The sequence below is a fragment of the Anas platyrhynchos genome, chromosome 5 (assembly GCF_047663525.1).
Source record: "Anas platyrhynchos isolate ZD024472 breed Pekin duck chromosome 5, IASCAAS_PekinDuck_T2T, whole genome shotgun sequence".
In the NCBI taxonomy this organism is placed as follows: domain Eukaryota; kingdom Metazoa; phylum Chordata; class Aves; order Anseriformes; family Anatidae; genus Anas; species Anas platyrhynchos.
The window spans coordinates 18436065-18447123 of record NC_092591.1 but is presented as its reverse complement, the minus strand read 5'-3'; the positions used below and the strand labels follow the sequence as shown (position 1 = coordinate 18447123).

Sequence of the window (11059 nt, the reverse complement as noted above, 5' to 3'; positions counted from 1 at the left end):
AAAAAAAAAGATGATTAAACCCACCCACAAAGCTAAAAGTGTATATATTTTTAAAGGGAATACTTCTAATGTATTTACTTAGATTATTACGTTATTTTAAGTGATCATTGTGGTCTTGTGTGTTCTTACATGAAATTTTACATTATAAACGCATTAACTTTCTTCAAAAATCAGTAATGCAGCATTTCCGTTACTTATTATAATATGCTGTATACCCATAACTGAACTAAAAACCATAAACCAAGCTCATAATATACCAGAAATGTTGTTGGTTGTTTTTTTTAAAAAGAGACTAGCTAGTTTGAGCCTGAAAACACAATACAACGCTAAGTAGCAGCGAGTAAAGAGAAAAAACAGAACAGAAATATGGAAGGTACTACCCAAGAGCACCACCATTTCATAAAAGTACAGAAAACCTTTTTTTTTTTTTTTTATGCAATTTGTGCCAGTTTTCATGCCTGGAGTTTCTTTAGAAAGTATGTTTATTATATTCCCAAAGAACATTATATAGTGCATGTCCTAGGCATGACTAGTGCTTGGAAAACTCATAGAACTAATGGAAGGACCATTTACAGCTCCAGAGCTGAGGATTACGTGTTCAGATGGTTAAGTAATGTGCTGGAAGAAGATATTTAATTGCTCTGTTTCTTGGGAAGAATAAATGCCCTCTTTTTATCTGGTGGGCATGAAAAGATGCTCCCCTCCAAGCTCATGAATTTGCAACTAAATACATTAATGTAAAATTCATTTTCAGCAGCATAATGTTTTGTATCGCATGTCACTGTAGTACGAGCATGGCTGTGGTTAGAGTTGACTGACCTCTCACAGCCACTACATATGAAGAAATATTTATTTGGTTTTGGTTTTTATTTTGTTTTGGTTTTGGCGGGTGGGGGGAGTGGAAGTTGGCTCCTGGGGGAGGAAAAAAAAAATCAAGAATAATGGCAAAAAATACCAAATAATTTTTTGGATATTACATGGGAAACTCTGCCCTCTGAACAGCTTATAAAGAGGACTCAACATAAATACACCCTTACCAAATCCCTTTTTCAGAACCCACCAATGCAATACTTACTTCAGTAATCTACATCTTTATCCTTAATCATTCATCTCCTGCCTTATTCCTGCTGTGGGAACACCTGATGCTGGCACTAGCCTTATGAAATTTGCAGTTACATGAAATAACTGGGATATTTGTCCCCTGTGAAAGAATTCACGTTATGAAAAACAGGTAAAGCATAAGCAATGTTAATCCTCTAGTTTAAAACCGGAAGTTAGGTGGGTACAACAAGCTTTTAAGAATGGAGTAAAGTCAGAGAAGACATTGAATCCTGGGCAAGTTGTGGGGACTGCAGTGCCATGGTGTTCCTATCAGTATTTGAGCACAAAGAATAGCATACTATGGTGTGAGTCAGACACATCTTTAAAACAATGGAACTAAAACGGTAATATTTTTTTTGCTATCACAAAAAAAAAAAAAAGCCAAGTTTGGTTTTTGATTCTTGTTCCTCTTCCTTTCAAGTAAGCCTCCACATAACATCTATGCCCAAAGCAAGAGAGACAACCACAAGTAAATAAAAGGCAAAATTGCTTTGCAGGGTCTTGAGGTTATCCCACACCAAGCAATAGAAACAAAACTGCATTTTGGCTTTTGGAAGAGGAATCCAAACACATACAAACACACACTCCAGCTGTCACATCCCAAACTCAGCTGTCCTCTAGCAGGTACCCAGGAAGCAGTTCAGAGACCTGTGCACAGATGTTGTGCTTCTTACCAAGAGTCACTACCCATAAAAGTCAAGTTTAGTCATTTAAGCAGCACCTGTAATGAGTTCAGATTTTTAATGTAAAGTTTTCCTTAACTTAGTATTTCCTTACTTTGCAATGATTTACTTCACCGATTTCTACTGCTGTGCATTCATAGGCCTGTATTACATTCCTCTCCCCTGACTTAACAACACATGCATTTGGAGGCCTGAGACAAGGAACCACTGCAGGAAAACTCAGCCCACATCTATCTGACATTGCCCCCTGCAGATACATGGCCATCCTCATCATCTGGCCACACCTGAGCTCAGGGATGGACCAAAGACAGCTGTAGCCATGTCCATCATCTGCAGAGCTGCACATGGTCAGGAACAGAACCAAGAACTGGTGAATGAAGTCTCAACAGCCAAGAACTGGAAGAGGCAGTAAATGAAGGAGGCTGGTTGTGAAGAGGTTTCCAAAGTATAACGTTTCTTTGGTTTAATACTTGTTTGTTTAAAGAAAGCATTTAAGCCCATTTGCACAGGAAACTAAAATAAGGATAAAAAGCAGAAAAGGCCTATTAAAACAAATCCATGCTTGGTTTATGGGGGAAAGACAAGTAGCATTAAAAAACAAAAACGAAACACCTTTAAATTCTTTTAGGTGAGCTCTCAAAGTTACATAGCATTTTTCTGTTTACCCTGTTCTCTCTGTTACCAAACATGCATGCACTGCAACAGCGGCCGCTGGTGTTAGCTGCTGTACTCCAGCACTAAGTGGCTGCCCCATCGGCATGGGAGTGGAAAGAGCAACACAGGGGAGCACCTGCACCTTCCCAAGAACGAGCCAACAACGCTGCCTGCAGCCTTTCCTCAAGCACTGTGACCAACACGCTACTGCTCACCAGTCCTTACCACAACAAGCAGCCACTGAAGAGCCTCCATCTGCAGGGAGATGTTTGCCTTTTGCTGCCAAGTGACACGACTCCCCACCCACCACCAACACCAGTCCTTTAGCCTTGCCTTTGCCTAGTTACGAGCTCTCCTTCCTCTGTTTACCTTGTTTTCCTCTTTCTCATCTTCTCTGGGTTTGTATTTCTCGGTTTTCTATCCCTGTTTCCTCCATCCTGTCTTCCATTGTTTAAAAGGTAGCAGATGTTACAATTGCCTATTGTCACCATGCTCAGACCTTTTTTTTTTTCCCTCCACATCGTGAGGGAAAAGAACACTTTGTTTGTTTTTCTTAAGGTGATTTGGTTGGATTACTCATTTAACAGAGTTAACAAAAAATAGATTAAGATCATGGCTGTAATGCTGCAGGTAATCTAAGAACGGGACAGTGAGCTATGACCTGTCCTAGCATCTGGGAAAAAAATCAGAACCGCCAAACCCACCCACTAATTTTTACTTACTTATGAATGATTTTGGCAAGGTAACCTTATTGTGGCTCTTGCACATATTATACACTTAAAACTATTATTTTTTTCTGAAATGAGTTCTAAGTCTGACATCAAAGTTGAAGATCAGCAGCTGGAGAAAACCAAAGAAACAGGCTGGGTCTGACCATGCCACAGTGACTGGTACAGAAAACGCATAGCGGGCTTTGGCAAGCTGACGTATCTAGCTATATAAGCAAAAATTGAATGGTGCCAGAAACTTTAGGAAAACAGAGCAGATTGCAAAGAAGAATAAGAAAGCCCATGAGAACATGGGTATGGAAATGCAAAGCAGTTACTGGTGCTAAAATCACTGATGTGGCAATTTGTGTTGTGACTTGCAATCTACTTCCCTTTCTGCAGAGCCTCCAGGATGATTCACTTAGTCCAAAATACTGAAAGGACATAATTTGTCTAGAGCTTACACTAGCAGAATAAAAACAATCTGTAAAGATTAAGGCTTGTCACATCTGGCACTGATAACAGAACAGGGAAGTACATCACACCTTGCCTGGGTAAGAACTGTATTTGAAACTGAGATCCTTGGCTTGTCCCACTACTGCACCCCAGGGAGCGAGGAGTAGTGGCAGGACTCCCCATTCTAGAGCCAGGAGGTAACTTATCTTTGCTTCTGATGGTGCAGTCAGTTCCAAGTCAGCATTAACCTGACTTGGATAAAGTTCAGAGCATCTCTGAAATGAGCATCTTGCTAAAACTGAAACCCCGATATTGAGCAAAATTGAAAGTACTCTGAACGTGTGCTTTCCTTCAAGTGTCAAAACCAATCATGTGAAATGCTTCCTTGTATCTTTCATTTTATACTATCTCTTGCCCTCCCTATCAAAATTTGAAAGGTATACAATGAATACCTCCTTAAGAATGAGAACTTTAAGATTTCAAGTCTAAATGATTCAATATATTTGGCTTACTAGTTCTCTCTAACCTAAACAGTGTTCCTTAGTTCCTAAACAATCACAATTTTCAGTTCTAAATGTGTTTATTTTAAATTGTTTGTTCTTAGGAGCTGGATTTTCTTTCACTCATTTTTTCTTTCCTAAGCATATTTAAGTAGTTTTCAAGAGCACATTTATTTTTAAAGTGAAATGACATTTTGCTTTTCTTGAATCAGTTCTCCATTTCTTTTTCTTTTCAGTGGGTATTTGCATGATGCCCTCAACAACGTGCTTGAACTTCTGGTTAGCCCTGAAGCAGTCAGGCTGTTGGACCAGATGATCTTTGGAGGTCCCTTCCAACTAAGCTGTTCCCTTCTATTCTTATTACAAAAAAAAACCACCATTGCTGACTTTTAAGAACCCAAAGATATGTTTGCTACTCACCAGGAAGAGAAAAACAATTCGACTAGAAAGTAAAATCATCCATTATGAGTAAAGAAATTATGCAAAGAACTTCAGCTTCCACCTCAGCACTGCGTAATCACAAAAAAGGCCAGTTTGAGCCTTTCAGCCCACATTTCTCTGCAAGGCTTCCAAACACGAGGCTGTCACCAGTCCCTCCACATTCCAGATTTTTCCCCACCCCGTCATACCGGGTCACGGCAGGCAGCCCGTTCCACTCCACACACACTTCAAGCACTGATCCGGGTGGCCACAATGAGCAGGTTACTGCAGTAGCACTTAATGTAAACAGCGAATGAGGCACAATGACAAGCACCACAGACAAAAAGACCACAACGCTGCCGTTTTGAACCACGGCTGCAGCCAGCCGCTCTCTTCAGCAGAGAATCCCAACTTGTCACCCAAAACACGCCCCGAGTGGTCCTCAGAAAGAAAGCTGCACCTGAGGCTGCTCACATTTCACCTGGCAAACCACCAAGCAGTTTGTCATGGAAAATACCAGCTGCCCAACTGGCCACAACAGGGGGAACAAGGCTGATAGTTCTGTTTCTAAGCGCTCCTCAGCTTCCAGCTCCCACCCCAGCCCTTTACAGCTGCAGTGAGGTTTAGGAGAACGACGCAGCAGGGAGAGCTGGTGGCTCAGACTCACACCATCGCCATCAGGCTCGCCCTGCTGCAGCTTGCCCGTCAGCCTCTCACTGGTACTCTACCACCAATGTGGCATTCGAGATTCCTCAGGAAAAAAGCACCAATGACAAATTATCAATGGACAGGCACAATTAGATCAACATAATTAATAAAGAGGTCGGGGTGCACGACCAGCAATGATACTACAGGGAGAGGGAACAAACCTCTTGGTAGCCCACATATCTCTAACACTGAATGAAGGTCTACAGAAGATCAGGAGGCTGGGAGATATCAAGCCTAGGATTTGAGGGGAAAACGTGAAAAGGCAGAAAAAGGACTCTGATCTGGCAGTCTGCGTAGGACAAACTAGGAAGGAGCAAGTAACAGCTATCCATCTTGAACTGATGAAGGGCAACCTTAAAATAGAGGCAGGAAAAATTTAACTTCATGTCAAGAAGCCCTGCACAGATGTATGTAACAGGGGATAGAATCACAGCTATAGAAAAGCACACTACTGTGGATTTCTCTGGCCAAGATTTAAATGTCAGTTACTAATTTTCACATAAAACAGGCAGGCAGGCAATAAGGTCATGAAACAGATCAGATCTGTTCGTAATTCTCAGACGCAATTCCCCTAAAATCAAAACCATTACTGCTAAGATTTCCCTGTACACTCACAAACCAAATCCACAGATCCACAAATCCTGTAGAACAGCAGCAGCATGACTGGCAAGATTTTGCTAAAAAAACATGCCAAGAAACCTGATAATAGTCTAGTTCATCAATTTCTTTAAAATAAATATTTGTTATAGCTTGATATATAAAATATATTATCCAAGATTGTGGGGTAACTATCCTTTTAGAGTACATAATAAGCATTTTTGGACCTAGAAGAGCACAGAAGTCTGGCTGATTAACTTTTTTCACCCTCCTATAAGCAAACCTTCCCATTCCCTCTATAACCACCATGCACACAAGATGCTTACAAGAACGGATGAGATTTATTTCATTTTTACTTTTATCTGGCATAAGAGAACGCAAGAGGTGAATAATATCAAGTCTACTGACTGACCTAAACAAATGGCATCGTTAAAGTAATGCTGACTTACATAGACAGAGATCTTTATGTTCACAGCAGAATGTCATTGTGAGTAGTGCTGATAATTTGTTACTTTTGTTCCCTTCTATGTTGAATGAAAGATAACTGCACAGATGAAAAACAAGTTCAGTCTGTAATGCATTTCTATGACATGATTTAGACAAATAGCTGATGAAATCTCCTTCACTAATACCCAAAACAGTTTTGTTCAGGTTTTCACCATCACTGAAATGTTTTTTTCAACTCAGTTATGCTGCAGGATGAGATAAATGCACTTATGCTAGAGGTGACAGCAGGTCCATTTAAAGAAGCATTATGATTGGACATTTTTATTTTTTATTTTTTTTTTACAATCAGGAGAGAAATCTGAGTAGACACCTCTCCCAGCTAGTCCCAACTCTGTTAAAAAGTTCAAATGTACAAAATATAATGTTTGGAAAGTTTATATTCTCTCTGAATTCCCCCTATGATGCTGAGAAAATAAATCAATTCATATTGCTATGAAATTGTATTTTTGCAACTGGTGACATTCCAAGCCTTATCAGTTATGAAGACTATAAAATCCTCACCTTAGTCCACAATTCCAGCATAGAGGCTATCAGCCCATTCAAGTAACACAGCAATAATCTCTCTTCCACTGAGAATAACTTTTATTCAAAAGGCAAAAATTGGAGTTAGACTTTTAGGTTGTGGGCAAGGCACTCGCAAAGTGAGCAAATCTATTTTTGCTCACTGAACTAATTTAATGTTTAAGTGCAACAAAAACACTAAATTAGCCATGAAGATCATGCGTATCCAGCAGCTTTCACCAGACATGATTGTGACCCAGGCCTCTAAATACAGAAATATTTAAGTCCTAAGGAACCAGCTGTCTTATTTTCTGCTTCACCAGAAGGAAGTTCTGTTTCCTTTTGATCAATCATAGAAATATCATTTGCCATTATAATAAACATTTATTAAAATACTATATATTTAAGAGTTAATATATGGTTTCTTTCAGTAATAAAATATGGAATACTCTTTTTTCAATGATATTCAGACCCCAAAACTTAAAGAAGAAACATTCATGCTCAAAATAGATCAATGTACAGCACTAGGTCAGAAATAACATCTCTTGATTAAAAACCCAGGATCTTACTGTGAAACTGTACATTGACCAACAATTCCCTTTTCCCTTTTATCCATGTACTTCATTTTCAACATCTGGCAGTGAGTGAAATACAAACCCGGATTACTGAAGCAAATCTAATGGCCTCAGCGTATTTGTTACAGTCTATCCTTCCGACAGACTCTGGATACTTGTCTTTCAGAGACGGATCGCTCCGTGTCTTGGATCAGCACCATTTCTTAAGCATGCAGGGCACAGTAGAATATCACATTGCAATCCTGGGTATTTCATGCCTGGTACTTCATGCAGCATCCTCTTTGCAAGTCTCCATGTCTCTCTCAGTGAGGCATATGCACACACTTCCAAACAAACAAGCTGTGTTTTCCAGAAGGTTAAAAAACAAGATGTAAAACTACAACATGGTTAAAAGAAAGAGCTAATACAGTCAAAAGAAAAATATCAGTTAAATCAGTTAAATATATGATATACTCTGAATACAGAAATGTACTTTTTTAATTTAGTGAATCTTAACTGTTCATATTAACATCTGAACTATTTGTTTTGTTGCAAATAACCACTTTTACATACAAACAGAAAAACAGAGATAAAATGTTTGAGCTTTATACTGCTATGAATTGCTCCTGACCACTCCTATGTACTTTCAGACAATAAGAGAAAGGAAACGTACCTGCAGTCATCCCCTCCTGCACTAACCACGTATCTATCTCCACTTGTAAATCGAATATTAGTTAAGTGGGCAGAGTGACCTAAGAATCGTTTGTGTTTTGCCTGGAAAAAAAAACAAAACAAAACAAAACACACAATAAAATGACAGAATGTAAATAATCTATGTCCTTGTAAATCAGACCAAGTATGCATGTTTATCTACTTTTTTATTCTTTCTTATATTTACATCATTCAGAATGTTACACAGGTTTTCAGATGTGAAAGATGTGAAGAACTCCCACTGAGCTGCAATAAAGATTAAATTGTCTCCAAATGAGACAGTATCTGCAAATTCGGAACAATGCTCAAGCTAACACAACAATTCAAAATATATTTTGTCACACGATTAATGTCTAGAAACTTTGTATAAAATCCCTAACACTGAAAATATGATTTTCATTAGATGTGTGCAAACTGATTATGCAGTACAGTCTCAGATTGTGAAAATTAACCATGCCAGTATTAGTGAATATATATATATATTTTTTTTTTAGTAACTATGCAAAAAACAAGTTCTTACAAATTTTTCAGGACATGGGAAGTCAAACAGTTTGACCATGCCAAAATCATCGCCTGTTACAAGATTGATTCCCGAGTGAGAGACACAGGCACAGTTAACATCAGCTTTTTCAGCATGCCTGGACCAGATCCCAATTACTTCATCCCCTAGAACACTGAAACAGAAGAGCAAGAGATTATTTTGAAAATTTCAGGAAAACAGTGAACAGCTTTTACTAATGTAACAGGTTTAAAAAAAATGTCATTTTTACATTTTATTCTTAGACATAAAAATCTCTTTTTTTGTAACTAATGTTTATAATATTCTATAATTGCTTCTGAAATTTATTCAGTCTTAAAATTCCCAGAATATTGTGGTCCATGACCACACTAACCAGTCAAAGAACTATTAATAGTACTAACAACAGTGCGGAGTGACATTTGCCAAAAATGAAGAAAGACAAAAAAAAAGAATGCCACAGCACAAGGGTTGGATGAATAAGGTTTAACTATGAGAGAATAATAATAAAAAATAGAATTAACAGGAACATGCAGCCCCTGGCTGCACGTACAGACTGGGCGATGAGACGCTGGAGAGCAGCCTAGAAGAGAGGGATCTGGGGGTCGTGGTAGACAGCAAGTTCAATATGAGCCGGCAGTGTGCCCTGGCAGCCAGGAGGGCCAACCGTGTCCTGGGGTGCATCAAGCACGGCATCGCTAGTAGGTCAAGGGAGGTGATTGTCCCGCTCTACTCTGCGCTGGTGCGGCCTCACCTCGAGTACTGTGTGCAGTTCTGGGCACCACAGTATAAAAAGGACATGAAACTGTTGGAGAGTGTCCAGAGGAGGGCTACGAAGATGGTGAAAGGCCTGGAGGGGAAGACGTATGAGGAACGGCTGAGGGCACTGGGCCTGTTCAGCCTGGAGAAGAGGAGGCTGAGGGGAGACCTCATCGCAGTCTACAACTTCCTTGTAAGGGGGTGTCGAGAGGCAGGAGACCTTTTCTCCATTAACACCAGCGACAGGACCCGCGGGAACAGGGTTAAGCTGAGGCAGGGGAAGTTTAGGCTTGACATCAGGAGGGGGTTCTTCACAGAGAGAGTGGTTGCACACTGGAACAGGCTCCCCAGGGAAGTGGTCACTGCACCGAGCCTGACTGAATTTAAGAAGAGATTGGACTGTGCACTTAGTCACGTGGTCTGAACTTGGGTAGACCTGTGCGGTGTCAAGAGTTGGACTTGATGATCCTTAAGGGTCCCTTCCAACTCAGGATATTCTATGATTCTATGATTCTATAAGGAGAATATAACATTTTCATATCAATTAGATGAAAAGGTTGCTTGAGTCCAATTCATTAATATGGGGGGGAGGGGACAGAGGAAGAAAATAAATAATTGTTCTAAACAGACTTAATTATCTTATGATTCCAAAACATACATTTATAGAAAACTTCATTTGTAAAACCTTTCCCAAAGTTGCTTTTTATTCAGCTGTGCTTACAATGTATGGGCTGCCTTACAAGAATGCACAGAAATGTGCATTCTGTCACTTGTTAGGAGGTGTATAATTTGGCATTTTTTCTGTGATTTTTTCCCACAGATCAGAGCACAGTATATTATACTCAAGAAATAATTTTGTACTTCAAACATAACAAATTGGGTCAAAAAACATACATTTCTTGTTTTCATATCAAAGAGGTGACAAAAATGAATTACAGGGGGGGGGGGACAAAAAAAAAAAAAGCAAAATAGTTCAGAGCCCTCTGAAAAATTCATAGTTCTAGCAACAAAATATTCAGAATTAGTGCTGTTTAAACTGATCCATACATGTATGGATCTCAAATTTTGCCTGAGACATTATTGCTTTGCCTGCAAGCAATAATTGAAAGCAGGCAAGGAGCCGAAAATTAGGGAAAGGAAATTAGATTTGCATAAAGTGTAAAATAATAAATATAAAATGTATATATTTAAATATGTAATAAAATATAATACTCTTTCATTCTTCACAAAATTTCTAAATCCATTTTAATTAACTGTAGTAACTTTAAGGTATTTTGAGGTACTTTTGTACAACTTTTAATATGAAAATGTTAATAGCAGTTTTAGTATACACATAGCATTAATGATATACTAATAAAACTCAAATTATCAGTCCTGTGCTGTCTTTTCTTGTTTTTAATTATTTTAGTTTTCCCTGCACTCCAATCATTATTTTGCATTATGTTGCACCCCAAATCATTATTTTGGGGCAAAAAATGCAATTAGTCCAGGCAACTTGCACAGCAGAATTAAAAAATACTGAGGCTGCTATAGATATGATCAAAGGAAACTAGAGATACATAATGAATAGAAAGGCACACTTTAGAGAGATCAGTTTTTATCTGATACTTTGACCAGTCAAGCAGCTCATGTTCTACCAAGAGAACATGCTATGCACTTTGTTTTGCTGTAGAGTACCTACCTG

The 11059-nt window shown here is 38.9% G+C and overlaps 1 protein-coding gene across 4 annotated transcripts in view; it reads right to left on the bottom strand.

Moving 5' to 3' along the window:
* Positions 1 to 289: 289 nt before the first annotated feature.
* Positions 290 to 11059, bottom strand: part of EML5 (EMAP like 5) — a 123703-nt gene continuing 112933 nt past the window's right edge. For all 4 annotated transcript variants that reach the window (XM_072038373.1, XM_072038372.1, XM_038179393.2 and 1 more), the window contains 3 exons: positions 8620 to 8773; positions 8062 to 8162; positions 290 to 7748 (listed from right to left, as the gene is read on the bottom strand). In XM_072038373.1, the coding sequence (XP_071894474.1) occupies positions 7712 to 7748; positions 8062 to 8162; positions 8620 to 8773 (292 nt within the window). In that variant the 3' untranslated portion in view covers positions 290 to 7711. The remainder of the gene's footprint in view (positions 7749 to 8061; positions 8163 to 8619; positions 8774 to 11059) is intronic.